Raw genomic sequence first — 20,481 nt, forward strand, 5'->3', positions numbered from 1 at the left:
TAGAAATTAAAACTGAGAAGTGTAAAAACTATTAAATCGGACTTTCTTGGTGGCACAGTGGTTAAGAATCCGCCTGCCAATTCAGGGGACGTGGGTTCGAGCCCTGGTCCAGGAAGATCCCACATGTCATGGAGCAACTAAGCCCGTGCACCACAGCTACTGAGCCTGTGCTCTAGAGCCCGCAAGCCACAACTACTGAGCCCGCGTGCCACAACTACTGAAGCCCGCACGCCTAGAGCCCGTGCTCCACAACGAGAGAAGCCACGGCAATGAGAAGCCCGCGCACCGCAACGAAGAGTAGCCCCCGCTCACTGCAGCTGGAGAGAGCCTGAGCACAGCAACGAAGACCCAACGCAGCCAAAAATAAATTAAAAAAATAAATAAAATTAAAAAAAATCCATATGATAAAATTTCCTCCTGTATTAGAGTATAAGGAAAATAAATACCGTGCTATCATGTCCATCTTTACAAGTACTGAGTATCATGATTTCTTCAGAGTTGCAAAAGGCTCTACATATCACCACTAAATATTAAGTTCCATATTATAATAGTAAGTTCCATATTACCATACCACTGTGCTTTTTGAGTTCTTGGACTGATTTTTAACAGTTTTTGTTTTGTTTCATTTTTGGTCAACTCTCGTCAGTTTTAACTTCCTACTATCTCTATTATTAAGTTCTGTAATTCTTTATCCACCTTCTATTTTTCTGCACTTAATATCCTTTAGGAAGAGAAACCAGATAACGAAGCATGGTTAAAATCTGTTGAGGAATAAGACTTCATAGACCGAGTTGGGGCTAGGGATACTCTTCCATCCAAAAAGCACAGAAGTTTAAGTGACTTGGCTTTGTGTCAGTGGCAGAGGGAAGAATATAAGCCTCTGTTACCATTTATATATAACTTTAGGCAAGTTACATAACTTCTCTGAGCCCCAGTTTCCTCAATTATAAAATGGGAATAATATCTGTCTCACAGAGTTGTTGCTAAGATTAAGTAATCCTAGGATAAAAATCAACAATCTGAGACTTCTAAAATAAATGAATATAAACCTCAGAGGGTTGTTTCAAGAATTAAGTAGTGATGGGAACATATATATGTATATGTATAACTGATTCACTTTGTTATAAAGCAGAAACTAACACACCATTGTAAAGCAATTATACCCCAATAAAGATGTTAAAAAAAAAAAAAGAAGTACTGCATATAAAGCACTTGGGACACTGCCTGGCACATGGTAGATTCCCTTGTCTTTTTGCTCTCACTCTCCAAGATAAACAAACTTTTCCAGACAGGCTAAGAGAGCCAAGAGGCAAAATTAAGGATATTTTATAGATACTTATATAACAAGAGAAAAAGAATTTCTACGTTTTTTAGCTGACAAAATTCAAAATATAATCATCAAATGTATTTTCTGGGGTTACTGCAGGTTACTTCTGAGAAGGACATTTTTTTTGGGGGATGGGTGGGTAACATTTCACTTAAATGGAGTTCAAAGTTAATGTTCCATATCATCAAATCAATTGCAAATATTCACATGTTAAAAACTATTCTTAGTGCCTAGGCCATACAAAAATAGGTGGTGGGCTGGATTTAGCCTATGGGCCAGAGTTTGTCTATCCCCACTCAAAGAGGTCTCACTTATTTCCTTTTCCTTTGTTCATTCTGTATAGTTGCTAATGGTGACATTTTGAGTACGCTTGATTTCTTTGGGTAGATCTGGGTTTCTATCTGGTATTTTTTTTCCCCCTCCAGCCTTCAATATTTCTTATAGTAAAGGTTTAATGGCAACAAACTCTTTTATTTTTGGAATGTCTGGAAATGTCTTCATTTCACCTTCATTTCTGAAGGATATTTTCACTAAGTATAGAATTCTAGGTTGACTCCATTGTCTTCTGGATCACATTATTTCTGGTGAGAAGTCAGCAATACTTCCTATCTTGGTTTCTCTGGATGCTCATAAGAGTTTTCTCTTTATCACTGGTTTTCTGCAATTTGATTATGATGTGCCTTGATGTGGTTTTCTCTGTATTTATCCTGTTTGGCCTTCTTTAGACTTCCAAGATTGGTGGATTGATATTTTAAATCAAATCTGGAACAGTTTTCTCTACCTTCCCTGAGACTCCAACTACATATATGTCAGAACACTTGCTGGCTCCAGCTGACAGTCTGACTGCAGCCTAGTGAGAGACCCTGTGCTAGAGGACCCAGCTAAGCTGTGCTGGATTCCTGACCCACAAAGCTGTAAGAAAATAAATGTCATTGTTGTTTTAAGACACTGAGTTTTGGGACAATTTGTCATGTGGTAATAGATAACTAACCCTCTGACCTTTTTTCCTAATCTTCCTGATTTGCTCCCATCAGTGAATTTTTTGATTCAGGTACTGTATTTCTTAGCTCTAGAATTTTCATTTGGTTCTTTTTAAAGTTTCCATTTCTCTTCCTTTTGAGTTATTAAGTCTTTGAACATATTTATAATATGAATTTTTAAGTACTTATCTGCCAATTCTATCATCCCTGCCATTTCTGACTCTGCTTCTATTGACTGATTTTTCTCCTGGTTACAGGACACATTTTTTCCTGCTTCTTTCCATGTCTCATAATTTTTTTTTTTTTTTTTGCGGTACGCGGGCCTCTCACTGCTGTGGCCTCTCCCGCTGCAGAGCACAGGCTCCGGACGCGCAGGCTCAGCAGCCATGGCTCACGGGCCCAGCCGCTCCGCGGCATGTGGGATCCTCCCGGACCGGGGCACGAACCCGTGTCCCCTGCATCAGCAGGCGAACTCTCAACCACTGCGCCACCAGGGAAGCCCCTCATAATTTTTTATTGAAAGTTGGACACTATGAACGTTCGAGTGTGGGATGTTTGCATTTTGTCATCATCTTTTAGCTAATATTGGGCTTTGTTCTGGCAGTCAGTTAATTTACATGTGGATCAGATTGATCCTTTCAGGAATCCGTTTAAAACTTTATTAAGAATTAAGGCAGTCTTTAATCTAGGGCTAGTGTAGCCTTGCTCCTAAGATACGGCCTTTCCAGAGTTACTAGTAAATGTCCTGGATGCTTCAACTACTGGGGAGCTATGAACTAGAGTTTTGGCCAGAACTTTAGTTTATAGCTCCCCAGTAGTTGTTCTTTGACCAGACTTGTGAGATCCCACAGGAGGCACACACAGCTTAGTATACAACAGAAGATTAAAAGGCATCTTTCTAGAGCTCATTCTCAGTAGGGCTCCCTCCTCTCCATACTTAATTTTGCTAATTTCAGTTGCTGAATTTCAGTTCCCCCAACTCTGATCTGTGTCTCCCAGGTCAGTGAGACTGCTATGCTCTCCTTGGGAAACCCTGGAAGAAAGCTGAAGTGATAGTAGGTCTCAGCTCATTTGTTGCCCTTCTCTCAGGGCTCACTGTCCCGTACTGCCTGTTTTTCAATGTCTGCAAACAGTTTCTTATATTTTGTGCAGTTTTCCAGTCATTTATGATAGAAGGGCTAATCTGGGTACAGCTACCCTGTCCTGGAAGTTGCCTATGGGAGTCTTGTAAGCAATACATATTTTGAATTTAATGAAAGAATGGCTTACTTTTTCCATGTCTACAAGAATAACTTAAAATCTAAGCACTCCATTTATTTATTATGAAAACACAGTTTGGAGCTTGGCAGGAGGCAAGGGAAACAGGTTCTTCCAATCATTTATCCAGCTGAGAAATCTTCACACAGATTTCTTCAGTAGGAAACAATCTCTGCCCTTACCCTCTTCTCAATTCAGATCTCTTCTGATGTTACAACCAAGAAAAAAAAAAAAAAAGAATTTGAGGAAATGGTAATCAAAATCTAGGAAAATGTAAATGTCTGTAAACTTTCCATTATACCTACATAACTGTTTTGTTATTATGGGTCTATAAGGCCCAAGTCAACAATTAAGTGAAAATTTAATAGCAAAAAGAAGGCTTCTCCCAGGAGGATAAAAAGGTGATACCCCTGAAATGTTTTCTACTCTAACAGATATCAATATTCCAATCAACACAAGGAAATTCTTTCTCATTTATTAGTAAGTCTTAGGGAAAAATGAAGAAAGTTTACACAGAATGTAAGAAAACCCACTGAGTGTCTCAGTACCAGCCAATTTTCTTCATAAACATAGACATTCTTATATGTCATGCAGTGAGCAAACATGCCCCCAACAGCTCCCATGAGCAACTGTAGTACCTGATAATGAATATGGGAAGGGCTCAGAGTAGAACTGCCTGCCTCCTAAATTCAGAATGTTGACCCTTCCAGAGACCACACATTGTACTAAACACCTCTTTTCCAGGAACTAGAGACAAGCACAGTGGTCCCATCTATCATATGCTGAGGGTACACAGAATAGTAGGTTAAGAACAAGATGCTGGGTTTGCCTTTTCACTACAACTTTGAGAAGTTCTCCAATGTGCCTCCGTATCTCTTTGTTAGAGCCTCACTTGCTCTTGGCTGATTCCAAATTCCAAAAGCAACTTTTATTTTATATTTAAAATTTTGTTGATGTGGACCATTTTTTTTAATTGAAGGAAACTTTTAAAAAAATTTTTATTTAATGTATTATTTTTTTGCTGCGTTGGGTCTTCGTTGCCGCATGCAGGCCTTCTCTAGTTGTGGCGAGCGGGGGCTACTCTTCGTTGCGGGGCACGGGCTTCTCATTACGGTGGCTTCTCTTTGCTGCGGAGCATGGGCTCTAGGTGCGCGGGCTTCAGTAGTTGTGACATGCGGGCCCAGTAGTTGCAGCTCGCAGGCTCTAGAGCGCAGGCTCAGTAATTGTGGCGCATGGGCTTAGTTGCTCTGCAGCATGTGGGATCTTCCCAGACCAGGGCTCAAACCCGTGTCCCCTGCAATGGCAGGTGGATTCTTAACCACTGCACCACCAGGGAGGTCCCATGATGTGGACCATTTTTAAAGTCTTTATTGACTTTGTTACAATATTGCTTCTGTTTTAGTTTTTTTGGCCGCAAGCCATGTGGGATCTTAGCTCCCCAACCAGGGATCGAATTTGTACGCCCCTGCGTTGAAAGGCGAAGTCTTAACCACTGGACCACCAGGGAAGTCCCTAGAAGCAACTTTTAAATGTTCAGTGTAGTTCAGGCAGAGTGAGAGAAAGAGCCACTGAGCACTGACTGTAGCCCCTGGACAGAAGCTGCTGGACTGCTGGAGGATGCAGCTGGGAGCATAACTAGGCATGTCCAGTGCAAACGTCAGGTGTCAGTTAATAATGATCAGGTCAGTCAACGGGACACATGCTGAGTTGGCTCCCACAGGCTAAGTTCTCAGGGGTCTGGCCAGTGTTATCCAGCCGCAGCAACTGTTCCCTGAAACACAGTGATGGCCTATTTAACAGCAGATCACAGCTTGAGGTTACTGTAAACCAAACTGGGTCAGAGAACCTGAGAATGCAGTCTGGCATTCGATGATGCAAGCTGGCCTCACGCTTACAGTGTTTCTCCACCTTTATCCTGTGGCACACGCCAGGTCTTTCTTTCCCTCCCACACACTTGGAAAAACTGAGGTGGTCCCCCTGTTGCCTAGAACCCATCTCCCAGCAGCTCCCTTGTTTTGGAAGAAGATGATAAATAAATCAAAATGCACTAAGCGGCACTTCCACAGGCACTTGCCTCCTTCACTGAACGTGCACCTCATCAATCACACTATTGTCTGCTTGAAAGGCGAGCCTTGTAAATGTCATCTCCACTCAGGCCCAAGGAGAGGCGCATCCAAATGCAGCAAGGAGTTTTAATTGGATAGTGTAATTAAACTAAAAAACCCCAGCAGACTCCCTTTGACAGGACAGATGAAGACCCCTTTTAACAGGGCTGGGAAACATATCTGTTAGAAGGACGAGGCACTGCCTGCTCCTGACTGTGCTCCAGAGTACCCTTGTGAAAAGGCAATTCAATAACTGGGGCATTTAACACGTTAGAGTCTGCTGTGCTCTGTAATCGAGCAGTACTTACCGTATTTGATCTGGAACTTATGAAATAAGTCCTTGTCAGAGAATAAAAACACAGCATAGCTTGCCCACCTGATGTCTGAAGTGCCTGGACCCCCTGGGAATCGACAGAACCTTAGGATGTGAGTATAAATGCAAGCACCTTATGAGGCATAGAGTATGCCAGCACGGCCATGGACACTCACCCACCCACCCACCTTGGGGTGCAGCTCTTTCACCCAGTGGTAGCTGAATGCTCACCCTCATTTCCCTCTCACACATTCTCACGAGCATCTAGAGAATATGACAAAATTCCTGGGTGCCTCTCCTCTAGGAACTGGAATACCTGTCACGTCAACGTGTTTGTGTGTGTGTGTGTGTGTGTGTGTGTGTGTGTGTTCTCTGCTGGAATTACCCCTGTCAAGTAGGCAGAAAAGAAATCAGGTGGTCAGAGGATTCAGTGTATGGGCTGTGATGTGCCCAAGTTGATTTTAGTACAAAACCTGAGTCCTTTTCCCAGTCTCCCTGCTCTCCTTTGTTGGGAGAAGGGGTGGGGGATGCGCACACAGACACATGCACACACGCTAGAGGCCTGCAGCTCCACAAACAAGGTAACAAAATTAGTGAGAACAAATGAAGAGGTTCGTGCCTGCACTGGATTGTCTTAAAAGCAGACCATAACAATCCCTTTCCGATGGAATGCTAGTGTCCCAAGGTCAAGGTCAGGGAACCCAGCATCTGGATGGATCAAGACAGCCTCTAAGCTGGGGCTCAGGTGGGGTGCGGAGGCAAGGTTTCAGACTCCCCCATGGAAAGCTTTCCAAAAACACACACTTTATTTACAAAAACCTCCAAGTCAGTTTGCCTGGGCCCTCAGACTGACTGATCTTTCTTTTCTAAGAATGGTGAAGGGTTTGTTAGATGACTGCTTTTACTCCTCCATAAAGCCTCCTTGGAGCTCTGTTTGCAAATCTTTGAATACTCTTTAATACTGGTCTTTCACCATGAGTTGATAAACCCATTAAGAACATATAAGTGGGGCTTTCCCGGTGGCGCAGTGGTTGAGAGTCTGCCTGCCGATGCAGGGGACACGGGTTCGTGCCCTGGTCCGGGAAGATCCCACATGCCGCGGAAAGGCTGCGCCCGTGAGTCATGGCCGCTGGGCCTGCGCGTCCGGAGCCTGTGCTCCGCAGCAGTAGAGACCACAATAGTGAGAGGCCCGCGTACCGCAAAAAAAAAAAAAAAAAAAAAAAAAAGAACATATAAGTGAATGCTTATAATCTATGAAAACTGGATACTGAATTAAACCATCAAATACCTTTAGGTTTAAATGCAAACGACATAAAAGCATTTCAGCCATCAATTTGGCTATCACTTGTAGCCAGTATGAATTCTGCTGGAAAAGCTATTTTCGTGCAGATGTGGAATTCAATGGGAAAGACTGACTCGTGTACCAACATCAATCAAAATGTCGACTTCCCTGGCAGCTCTCAACAGTAAGGCAGGTTCAAAGGTCACAGGATAAAGAAAAAGCCAAGCTCTGGTTCAGCTCTAATATCTCCTCGGTAGAAGTCTTGCAGAAGTACCCCCTTCTGTATTAGCCCTGCTTTCATTAATCTTCTTGCCATCTTCTTTAACTAGTCATGCAGAACCGCTCGATAGCAAGACGTATAATGGGGAAGGCCCTGTGCCTATTACCACGTTAACATTCTCTTAAGCCCCAGTGCAACAATGGAACGGGAAGGCAAAGGAAATCTGCAACTGCAGGGTGCAGTGCAGGCAATTCAATTACAGCCTGGGCTTACCTATGTCCTTCTGACCTATAAAACACAAGAGGCCTTTGTGTCTAACTGGCTCGGCCATTAAGGTTGCTGAAGATCACAACAATGCTGGTCTTTTCTATTTAAGCTAAATCAATGTGGACAAATCATTATTCAGTAGCTTTAATTTAATTAGTAAATTAAATACACTACTTTACAGATCTTGTCAAGTACTTACGAAAAGAAAGATTCATTTAAGTGGGAGGTCACCAGTAAACCCAGCTAATTTAACTCATAACCTTAACTGAATCTCATTTCAAATATCCAGCAGGTTCTATTCACGAGGGCTTAAGAGTCTCCTGCAGTTGTGGTTAACTCACAATCTCAAAGAGCTCCTGCCCTGAATCCAAACAGTGTTTTGGACCAAAAAAAAAACACAAACAATCCCCCACCAACACAACCAGCATCAACAGAATCCGATTTCCTTTAAATTATACTATTGCAAGAGAATGTAATCAGGTTACCTCTATTACGTTACTTCCTTAAGATTTTAGATCATCTATACTTAATTGAGATACAGAGCTCTTTTCAGCTATAAAGACGACAGCTACTTTATTAAAGTTTAAATATGATTTCTTAATGATAGGCTGCTTCCTTTAAAGACTCTAAACCTGCACGACCTTCTTACGATAAAACCAGACCTGGCACGCTTAAGTCTGGTACTTTATTTAAATACAGCCCAGGAGTCCCCGACGGGTGCTAATTTCACAGAAAGGTCCCTTTCTTTTGTTTCAGTGTTGGAATTTGAGGCTAGTACTTAAAAAGAGTGTCCACTGCATTTAAAGCCTACATCTAGACCTGTATAAGGATGGAGAATTATTTCTGAGACAATTTAACCATGGTCGTTTCTGATGGAAACATTCTCCTATATGATGTATACGTCTTTGTTCAGTTAAAATGAAATTAGAATTAATTCATCTTTTAGAGGTTTGTGACATCCTTCAAACAGCAAAAGATATCCTAAGGAGTGGCAAAATCAGACTTAGAAATCACTGATTTGAATAATAATGGCAGCGTACAGCTTTTTTTTTTTTTTTTTTTAATCTATTAAGGCAGAATGTGTTCTTAATTTCTCAGGGCCGTTGACACACTGATTTTCTCAACTAACTTTTGTAAGCGTCCATATTTATATGTACAATTTTTTTAAAGGCATGTATCTATTTAGTCATTAAGTTCCAGGTCTTAAACACTCACAGGGACAGAGCAATAAATCTTCCCTATGAGAACATGGCCTATGAGGTAGAAGTTAGGGGAAGGAAAGAGAGCCATAGAATTGCTATTTATGGAGTATGGCTTCAGAGTCTGGGTCTTTCTGATTCCACAATATATGTAATTACGTGTTTCACTGCAGGCGCTCTAATGCTCAGTCCCTTTGCCAAGTCAGCTATTCACATACTTTTTGGATACAGCATCAATTAAACTTGAGTTGTGTTCTTTATGACGACCAAATTAATGGTTTGACAGCAGCTTTTTCAATAAACACTGCAAACTGGCCATATTTGAGGTTTTAAAAACCGTTTCTTTTCTGTTCAAAATTCTGACAAACATGTCTCAAGTAAGACTGGGGACAACTTCATTATCCTCCCAACAGTTAATGCCTTTTTGTAAAGAAGGCTGTTTAATAACATGTCTGCTCTGTTTTCACAACTAAATTATTCCAGTTGGTCACACGTTCTAGTCTTCGGCAAGACACTTGTGTTATGAGAGATAAAAACATGAAAAAGGAAATATACTGCAGAAATCAAAAACCTTATCTACTTCTAGACTCTCTCTCTTTGCCATAATTCGTTTAAGAAGGCCCCAAGAATTTTTGATGTAAACTCAACTACAAACATACATCACTATGCTGATAAAGATCACAGGCTAAACTTATGAAATATAGTGACTTTCATTTCTTTAGTGCTGTTAAAATAAGTTTTTTCTAAGGTTCAACAGACACAAAAGATAAAAAGGGTTACCATTAATCTTTTAAAAAAAGAAGAAGAAGAAGCCGCATAGATTAATTCTGTGGTCTGATGATGTTCTTGAAGATGAACTTTTTAGATTAAGTCAATGAATTAATTTGATGAAGATACTGGAAATCATAAAAAAAAATAATAGCATCAAGCTGATTCATTTAATACATCTTTGTTTTGGGCACTTTACAACATAAATTATGTTGAATAACTTTCGGTTTCTCAATTCTGGCCTCATTAAGTTCTATTTCAAGACATTCACTGAGGACAACCCTGCAGGCAGTGTGCTAGGGAACGAAAATACAGAAACCAGTCTCTGGTCAATGAGTTAAGCATGGAGATGGGGGTGGGAGACAGGGTCAGACCTCAAATAAACACAGCTCAGTGTGTGAGCTGCTTTACCAGAGGTGTGTGCAAACACCTGGGGGCAAAATTACAGAGAGAGTCTGACACTGGAGCTGGATCTTGAAAAATGAGTGGGCCGGGTGTGAGGAAACTGAGGTGTCCATGAATTAAAGAGAGGGTCAGGGTGGAGGTGTATTCCTGGCAATGGGAAAAGCGGAAGCACAAAATTCAAGGTGTGTTCGTGTGCCAGTAGTTCACAGTGACCACTGTGGTCACAGTGACTACAGCTCAAGTTCAGGATGAGAAATTACGGGCTATGAGCTTGGAGGAGTCAAGGTCCGTAAAGGCTGTGCTGGAGTCTGAACTTTATTCTGTGAGCCTGCAACTTTCAAACATTTTTTGAAAACAGCAAAATCCTTTTTATCAATTGACTTTTTGAGTGCAGGATCCCCAAATTGGTAGGGATTAAATGCAGAATCCTTTGTTTGAAGGGGAGGCCTCATGCCCAACTCTGCCCTACACACAGACACACACACACACACACACACACACACACACACACACACACACACCCTGGCCCCTGAGAACCCAGAGCTTTGAGGGACAAGGTCTGAAAGTGCTGTGCTGGGGACGGGGACTCAGAAGTATCTCACTGGGGCAGGCAGCGTGCCTCTCTGTTCAGGAAAGTGTCATAGTTCTAGATCTCTGGGGCCAGAGTGAGAGAGGGGGAAACCTCTACAAAACCTACATGTGCGGTTTTTACACAGAACCGTTCCGTGGGTCTAAGAATAAGACAAAAGACTCTCCTGCTCGACTGTCAATACAGTCGTATTGAAATGGTGGGGCCCACATCTGCTCTGGATCCCTAATGCTTGGAACTTGGCCTCGCTCTCACAGATGTGTGATAATTACATTACTTCTTGACTGAATGACCTTAAGAGGCAACAGAAAGGTGGTAGCTGTGCATCTGTTTCATTCCCTCCTAGGTTGGGTGTGTTACATCCTTTACCATTTGGTGCCTGAATCACAGCCCTCCTGGACACAGTGAGTGTCTTGGTGTGAATGTAAGGGAAATCTGAATCCTATTTCTAGCTCTTTCTCTAACCTCTCCACTCCAGTTTATCCCCCTATGCAACGTGTAAGTGATTGCCTTTCATTTCTCAGAGACATGGAGAATTTATAAAATGTTACTTTTCAAAGCATTCTGAGTTCTTGGGAAGAAAGATGCTGGAACAATGAAATTTTTACTGGTTGACTGGCTGGAGTGAGAGGATTAGGAAGAAGATGTTTATCTAAAGGCAGATGGAATCTGGCCGCCTTGGGGCAAGGGCCCAAGAGTAGCAGGCGATTTTCTCACCACTCCTTCTGGCAACCATCTTGCCTCTGCAAGCCATCGAGGCCTCACTGGGATGACAGAAATGGTGGGAAGTGGGGTGGGCATGGCTTTGACTCCTTTCCCCTGCACCACTATGTTCTCCCTTCTTGCTAAGCTGTAGGCTAATGAGTTGAAAAGAGGAGACCATGTAGCCCAGCACTGCTGTATTTGACAAAACAATTAAATACCCAACCATAAATGAGGCCAAGTGGCACATGTGCCCAGTTCGCAGGCCGAGTTTTTGTTCTTTAAGCCCCTGTTTAATCAGTTTCATCTCAAAAATTTGAGCCATATTACAGACACTTGCTGGCCTTTAGATTTCTTACTGTTCCTTTTAAGTATGTCATTCCTTATATTTGTTCCCCAATTTAGCAGACACTGGAATAAAGGGGATTAACACAAATTGGGTGCTTATTAGGTCACACTGCAAGTTACTAAATCAGAACCTACTGGTGTGGGTCCTGGGTGGCTGCGTTCTAAATAGGCTCTGCAGGCAGTGCTGGTAACGCACTGGATTTGAGAACCACTGTCTTCTAGCCTTCTCCAGGCAACTAACAAATCATCCTTTCTTCCATGGAGGAATATCACTGCAATCTGTGTCCTTTCTGCCTCTTGATGGGACTGAAGCCCTAAAAATGATTAATCTAAAGCCTACACTCAATTACTTAACTGCAAAAATATAATACGCTAAAATATACACCCAGATTATATCTACTTTGATAATTTAAACAGAGGAGTGCCAACCCAGCAGTGATCTCTTCTGCAGGACCAGGCAGGAGTTTAATTACGAGCTGGTAGGTCATGCAGCTGCCAATTATCTGGAGGGTGATGACACCTCTGGCATGATGGATATCTAAATCTAGTCTTCAGCCACCACAGGAAATCCTCCAACTTCCCTCGATCTGGCAAGGAAAGAAGGCAGGTCCAGGTCTGACAGGTCCAGTACCCAAACGGGAAGGGGAAAGGAGCACAAAGTGAAATGAGGGCTCTGGTGAGTGCAGATTCCCGTCAGGAATCTGCCCCTGTGCCCCCAGCCCTCAGCAGGGGGCTACTGAGGTCAGGAACCACTGTGAGGTTCTCTACTGCCCTCAAGACTGAACAGAACAGGGGCCCATGTCAGGCTCTGGGCACCGTAATGCAATCCCATTTAATTAAAAGAAATTTCTGGTAATGAATTAAACAGACCCAAGGAAAAAAGGACACAGTGGCAATATATTCTCCTGGTACCCAGCACGCAGAAGGGAAGGGAGGAAGAGCGGAAGGAGACATAAATAAAAGGGACTACTCACTGGGGCTTTTTTCTTCAGCAAGGTCACAGGCACAGAGCAGGTCAGAATCGACTGAGATGGGTTTCTGCTTAATCCAAAACTTAGTGCTGGCTTTCTGATTCGTAACTGGGTCTATCTCTACTTTGTCTCCAGAGATACCTGTAAGGCCAAGGGGAGGACAAAAAAGAAGCCACAAGAAGTACAAGGTGTAAGTGCTTTCAGTGTAATCATTTCACCTGTCTTACGAATCCTAAATTGCATGAACATGAGCTCTTTCTAGGGCTTTGGGGAATGCCATAGGCTTCTTAAGACAGACATAAGGAGATTCCAAATGGCACAGAGAAGTTGCAGTCTGGTTTCCCGGGTGGGTGAGCTGGGGTTGGAGCCGGGGAGGGGGAACAATCAAAAACCATACAAAAAGGTATTAAGAAGCTTACCTCCTTAGATATAACACAGATACAATATAGAGTTTATCTACATTTTGTTAATGAAATATAGTTACTATGAGATAAGGTTCATTTAAACAATTTTGATCAGTGGTCTCTGTTTTGTTTTGTTTTGCATTAGAAGATCTGGGTTGGACAGATAAAGCTGTAACATCACCTATGCCTAAATACCTAGGCTACCAATGAAGAGTTTCTGATCTGGAAAAATCTTGCACACTAAAAATAGGAAAAATCTCTCTCTCACACTAAATAATTCTCTGACACTAAATAATTATCCATACTGTACTTAAAGGAAGTCAAAGGATCCTTCACATTAAACATTCCAAGTTCAAGTCTTGGAGCCTGGCTTCAGGCTGTGGAGGTCACTGCTTCTCCACCGATGAAGAGACAGCACTGGGTGTGCACTTTATGTAACAAAGACTTTCTAACAGGAATCCAGAACATTAACTACAGGGACTTCAGGTTTCATTTTCAGAGCTGTGAAAGACATAACACACTGTGCAGTGACTGGGAGCAAAGGTGTTAGGAGAACCAAGGTAACGCCAGGGATCGCGGGTGTCCTGGGATAACTGCAGAAACGCACAGCAATTGCTCTCCTGGTATCACCAAGCAGAAGGTGCCCAGCCTGACACAAAGGTTTTGGCTAGATGCTCTCTTTTTCCTTTTACTGAAAATCGAGGAATCTGTTCATGAAGTGAAACAAAACCCTTCAATATCCTTCCAGAGTGGACCCCAGATGGAATCTTAAAACTAATTAATTTTTAGGCCACAGTTTAAAGGTCAGGCTCAAAGTGAAAAAAAGCAAAATGAAGTAAAAATATAAGAAATAATTAAAACAATCAAGAGTTCATACTGAAACAGAAAAGACAACCAGAATTAACATATTTCATCCTATGGATCACACTTAGAAATTTTAAAATATAATGTGAGAAAACTTAGTAGGCCATAAGATAAGGTAGATAAAAGAAATAGCTAAATTAAAAAACAAAAATCAAAAGAACACAATGACCACAGTCAGACCAAATTTAAAATTAAAAAAGAAAACAAACAAAATCCTAGTGATTAGTTCTGCCACATGCTCCATTCATCTCTATTTTACTTTATGAATAAAGAAATCCCAAACAGCAGTCAGACAAAGGCAGGAGACTGGACAGACTGCGGAAGAGTCTCGCCTGCTGTCTGAAGGAGACACTGCAGTTCAGTTGCTTAACCCTGGTCATTACCGTGTGGTCTTTGGAAAAGACGAACAATTGGTATTTTTTATTAATCGAACGCTGGAATTTGTCATTAGACATATTTCAGGAACACCGTATTTCAATTAGGCATAACGTCATAAGCCCAATTGACTCTGGACGTCCAGGTCTAGATGATTTCAGGAGGGCGAGAATGTATCAGGAGACCAATTTTATTACATTTCACTTAAAATAGATTACCCAGTTACACTCTTCCCTCCAATTTGGTCATTAAATGTTAAAGATCTGGACATTTCTATAGTTCCCTGAAAGAAGAAAAGTACTTACACCGTGGTTGTTGGTAGTGTTTTTTTTTCCCTCCTGCTTCTTGTTTTGACATTTATAAAAGTCAAAACGAGCAGAGCAAAATAAATGTGCAGATCTCTTATGTGGAATAAACCCTGCCCCACATTCCTTTCTCAGAAAGGGAGGGGGAAAGATCATCATCAGAGACATGGTTTTAAAATTTTGTTCTACGGCCCTGCAACTCCTGAAGCCGTAGTCAGTCAATATTGTTAATGTAGCTTGTTAATTTGATAGGATTTGTCAGGTAACTCCACTGGAAAATTATATAAAACTGTTCCAGATGAAAAGATGATAGTGACATGAATTTAAGTGATAGAACAATAGTGGAATATAAACCAGAAATGACACCCAAAGTGGCTGTTGATTTATTGCCGTAGTGAGTTTGGTTCTGGGCTCCCATGTATATTAGTGCTACAAATCTGGGTCCATTTAGCAGAGGGATGCGCATACATACATCACCAGCTCCTGCTCCAAGCCAAGGTCACTCCCCATTGCATCAATCTTTTCAACAGAGCCTACTTCACAAAGCAGGACTCTTGTAACCATCTCAGATATAACAGACTCTCGTCCTCTTTCATCTTTCTTTTATCATGTAAAGTACACTTTAACTTCTATTATTTTTATCTGCAAATTCTTACTGTATAGTTTATCCATTATGGGTTGTATCTCTGCATCAATTGCCTAAGCTCTGCTCGGCCACAAGAACACTTTCCCAAAGACACCCTTTCCTGGGGTTATTGTGCAGTCACTGTTCACAGAGGGGAACCCCAAGCCTGCAGTTTGGGGATGAAGATGTGGGAGACAAGCGCACTAGATTCAAGACAGGCAGGCAGGTGGAACACCGTTTAAACAAGTGGTGAGTTCCAAAAGAGATGCGTGTAAATCAGATTTTTTTCTGAATCAAATCACATTTTCCCAGTGACTTCTAGTTTCAGAGATACTTTATCTTCATTTTGGATTGATCTGTAATTGGCAGGGGCTCCCAACACTTTAGTTTTAAGTTTCTCTGCCCTGCAGGCTTTCAGTCAAGTAGTTAATGATCTGTAAAACACTCGCCTGCTTAGAGGAGTCACTATTTAAAGAAACCTGTAGGGGAATCTTTCCTGACGGGAAAAATCCTTTTGTACATTAAATAACCTCACCCTACTTGAGATACGTGAGTCCGGCTTCTTAAAGCAGGGCACACGGCCCCACAGGACCCTATTCGCTCTTGCTGGACAGTGGCAGCCCACTGCCGGAGCCCATTTTCCTGAGCACACCCAGACCCCACTACTGTTGAAGACAGAGTCTGTGGAATCCAGCCGGGAAGCAAACAGGAGGAGGCAGCCTGGTGGAGAGGAAACCAGTTTGGAGGCTGGTACTACAGGCCAGGTCAGGGGCAAAGAGCGGTGAAGCATTAACTGGTACCAACTATGTGCCAGAAAGGTTAGAAATCCTTTGTGTGCATTGATTCAAATCTCACAACAACCTTATGAAGTTGGTTACTATGTTTTTCCCTATTTTATAGATGAGGAACCTGAAACACAGGGAGGTTAAGTAACTTGCCCAAGTTTACACAGCTACAAAGTGGCAAGGCTGGAATTTGAAGAAAGCCAGGTCATCTGGTTCCAGAATCTGTCCCCTCGTCCACTGCACTATTCTGCAGGGACTGTGCGAGGTGTTTTACGTAACATGCGCTAGGAGAGATGACGGTACTTGTCTAAGGCTGGGGATATTGACTGACTGATTGATTTGGCTGCGTTGGGTCTTCGTTGCTGCATGTGGGCTTTCTCTAGTTGCGGTGAGCAGGGGCTACTCTTTATTGCAGTGTGTGGGCTTCTCACTGCGGTGGCTTCTCTTGTAGAGCTCGGGCTCTAGGCGTGCGGGCTCAGCAGTTGGGGCTCACGGGCTCTAGAGCACAGGCTCAGTAGTTGTGGCGCATGGGCTTAGTTACTCCGTGGCATGTGGGATCTTCCCTGACCAGGGCTCGAACCTGTGTCCCCTGCACTGGCAGGTGGATTCTTTACCAGGGAAGCCCAAGGCTGGGGAGCTTTTAAGTGGGAAAGCTGTGTTCATACTCAGAGCCATCTGGTTCCCAGGTATGATACTTTCTACTGCTCTGCACGGCCCCATTCAGCTAGGTCAAGGAGATGTGGTAAGAAATTCTGCCCACCTAGTCTTTAGTTTCCTCTCTCAATTTTCACCAAGGAACAAATAATATTCAAATGTGCCAATAAATGTACACCTATTTTTGTTCATACATGGCAAACTGGAGCATGGAATCCTATCAATATTCTTCTGTTTGACCACTGAGCATGGTTCTGAAAAGTTTTTGTGTAAAGTCACTGAAGGAAAGGCAGAGGCACTCCTTAAAGTGTCATTTATGCACTACTTTATAGTAATTCAAATTATAAACATACGTCCAAGAAAACAAGGGAAGCTGGCTTTTGTTAAGTTTACATTTCTCCAACTTAAATGGCCAACAAGAGTTAATACAACCATGTTAGAATACAATGCAACCATGAAAAATTATGTGTAAGAAAAGCTCTGACTTGGAAAAATTCTTATGACACTAGGTGAAAAATATTTATAGAAAAGAGATCAAAAGGATATGCTTCATATTGGTAAGAGTGGTCAACTCTGGCCAGTGGGATTACATCCTTTTCTATATTTTTCCAAAGTAGAAATTTCACCAAAAATAAAAACAAACATCATTTTAAAAGTTGACTTTGTTTGTTTCTACTTCAGAATTCAGTACTCTTTCCCAATTTTTATTTTTTATTTATTTATTTTTGGCAACGCCATGTAGCTGCGGGATCTTAGTTCCCCGACCAGGGGTTGAACCCGCGTCCTTGGCAGTGAAAGCGTGGAGTCCTAACCACTGGGCCGCCAGGGAATTCCCTCCCAATTTTTAAAATGTGAGGAAGTAAGTATGTTAAATTCTGTAACTGGTAATCATGAGAAGTGATCCTAAACTGAAGACTACTTCCACCTAGCAGTTCTCCAGTCCCTGAGGGGCTGGACTGCTGGGAAGGGCCCCCAGGAGCTGTGTTATACCCAACCCGGTGCCACTCTGACAAATGGTCCTGGGGAGGCTCCACCCCAGCAGCCCAGCCGGTGAGGAGGAGGAGAGGATGGGGGCTGGCCCGAAGCAGCCGGAGTCAGCCCCTCCCCTCGGAAACATTTGTCTCCTTAACCAGCTCTCCTCCCCAACCCACTTATCCAAAGCCATCCGTCATGACCTTTTCATGTTCTCACTTCTGACAGCTTCCAGATACAGTGAGTCAAACTTCACTGGAAGCAAACTATCACACCAACTGTCAAAGGCAGAAAACACTGCCTGATTGCTGTCCTCCATCAACGCCAGCACATAAATCCTTCCTTAACAAGCAGCTCAAAATAAACAAAAATGCAACTATAATGTATATACAACTCTCTGGGAGACTATTTGTCCAATGCTTTAGAGTTATCACAAGGAGACCCTTGTCTGTTTTAGCTAACCAAAAGATTCCCGTAAGAGGAAATGAGCCCTGTATATCACCTTCTGCTAACACAGACTGGGTACCTACTTGGGGCAGCCCCTGCGCTGGGTCCTTTTGTGTGTAGCAACTTAATGAGAGCTCACCACATCTCTACCAGGAAGGCAGTAGCAGCCCATTTTACATTTAAAGGCAGTAGTGCAGAGAGGTTAGGAATAGGGGACTTTGGAGTCACAGAGTCCTGAGTTCGGGTATCAGCTTCCCTACTTCCTAACTATGTGACTTTGGGAAAGTTGCTATAAATAGATGGTGATGATAATAAAATCCACCTCATGGGCTTGTTATGAGGATTAAGTGAAGTAAGACTTGTAAAAGTGCTTGGAATAGTGCTTAATCCATAGCTAGTGACATATACGACTACTTCTCATGACTATTGTTACCCGGAGTCAGGCACTGGGCTAAGGGATGTGATACAGACCCAGTGATGAGGGTCAGGACAGGGGAGTGAGCTCAGAGAGCCCTGGGAGGGATAGGAACAAGGGACCTGCCCGGCGCTAGTCTGGGGTGGGGGTGGGAGGTGATTCTCTCTGGGACCGGCTCTATACCCCAGTACTGGAAGCACCGGGATCCAGAACAACTGTCCACCTGGGAAGCCCAGTGCCCTCATCCCCACGAATCCTTGCAATAACCTCCCATCACCAAGAGGGCAAACCTCTTCCCAGCAACCTCCAAGAGTTCAATTCAACATCAGGAAGAACGTTCTCACATCTGGAAGTTGTGGAAACGTTTGTGCTAGGGAACCCCTGCCCTACAAGGTCTCCAAGTCATGAATCTGGAGATCTTGATCTCACTGGTATTATCCTGGGCAAAGTTACTTCTCCCTCGGTGAGCCTGAGCTTTTTCCTTTGTAAAATGAGGAAACAACAGTACCAACTCCTAGGGTGTCATGAAGGTAGAATGGCCTAAGCATGTACAAAAGAGCAGAGTGCCTGGCACATAATAAAGGCCCAATTATTATCAAAATTATTATTAAAAATGACCTCAGAAAGGTGAAATGATGTACTTGACCAGGGTGAATCAAGTTAGAAAACGGCAAAGCTGGGGTTGAAGCCCAGGTCTATGGGACTAAGTCCAGTCCGTGTGTGTTCCAACATGTCAGCTGTTTCCTATATGCTTGACTCTTAGAAGGCACAGCTGCCCCACAAGGCACACTTAAAATACCCTTCTAGTAAGCTGAAACACCAGTTTGGCAAAAATTAGGGCATTTAACATTCCACGCCTCAGTGTATTTCCTGAGTTATTGCTTATTTGCTTGGACATCATGAGCTGTGGTTCATTCATCAATTTCCTACAACTGTGAATCCAAGACTACAAAAGCCCCACTGCTGTTAAATCCTGGAGTAGCTTTTTATACAATTCTGCAGTCCTCTTGTCTTCAGGTTACCTAGAGCCTATGAAAGCCTGGAAAAGCCCCTGGGGAGTGTCACTGAACAACTCTTGGCCAGAGTGGATTTTGCTGAATTTATACAGCCAATCGATAGCATCTACAGAGCAGGCAGGGAAGTCTTTGATACTTCTCTGAATTTACCCACAGGATCAGACACAAAGGCTGTTTGGGCTTAATGAGAGATCACCAAGTCTGGGGCTTTCATTTCCCATATGAAGAAATTGAGGCTCAGGGCGGGGATATGACTTGTCTGATGTCACCCATTAATGACAGCTATAACCATAATTCACATCCCATACTACCAAGCTAGGGCTTAAAAAGACCCACTTTGTCTCACTATGCATTATGTTTACAGTGATCAAATGCATGACAGTACAGGGACTTGCCTGGTGGTGCAGTGGTTAAGAATCCGCCTGCCAGGGCTTCCCTGGTGGCGCAGTGGTTGAGAGTCCGCCTGCCGATGCAGGGGACACGGGTTCGTGCCCTGGTCTGGGAAGATCCCACATGCTGCGGATCGGCTGAGCCTATAAGCCATGGCCACTGAGCCTGCACGTCCAACAGCCTGTGCTCCGCAACGGGAGAGGCCACAACAGTGAAAGGTCCGTGTACCGCAAAAGAAAAAAAAAAAAAAAAAAAAAAGAATCCGCCTGCCAGTGCAGGGGACACGGGTTTGAGCCCTGGTCCAGGAAGATCTCACATGCCACGAAGCAACAAAGACCGTGCGCCACAAACACAGCAGTAATGCTGTGCTTCCTAAGATAATTTATAATATCACCTGCAGAATGAGGAAAAACCTGATCGTCCCTACGCCCAGGCCCCAGTACATTGTCAGAGCTCAAGTGCCAAGGATGAGGAAGTGGTAAAAAGAATACGGAAC

The 20,481-nt window shown here is 43.0% G+C and overlaps 1 protein-coding gene across 6 annotated transcripts in view; it reads right to left on the reverse strand.

The window, feature by feature from the left end:
- MAPKAP1 (MAPK associated protein 1) overlaps positions 1-20,481 on the reverse strand; it is a 230,645-nt gene that overhangs the window by 13,676 nt on the left and 196,488 nt on the right. For 5 of the 6 annotated variants that reach the window (XM_022578739.3, XM_022578738.3, XM_022578737.3 and 2 more), the window contains one exon: positions 12,737-12,874. The exons of the other annotated variant lie outside the window; for it this stretch is intronic. In XM_022578739.3, the coding sequence (XP_022434447.1) occupies positions 12,737-12,874 (138 nt within the window). The remainder of the gene's footprint in view (positions 1-12,736; positions 12,875-20,481) is intronic. 6 annotated transcript variants of the gene reach the window in all.

The sequence above is a fragment of the Delphinapterus leucas genome, chromosome 6 (assembly GCF_059928025.1).
Source record: "Delphinapterus leucas isolate spDelLeu-1000000601 "Yukka" chromosome 6, BTC_Dleu_Yukka2, whole genome shotgun sequence".
Classification (NCBI taxonomy): domain Eukaryota; kingdom Metazoa; phylum Chordata; class Mammalia; order Artiodactyla; family Monodontidae; genus Delphinapterus; species Delphinapterus leucas.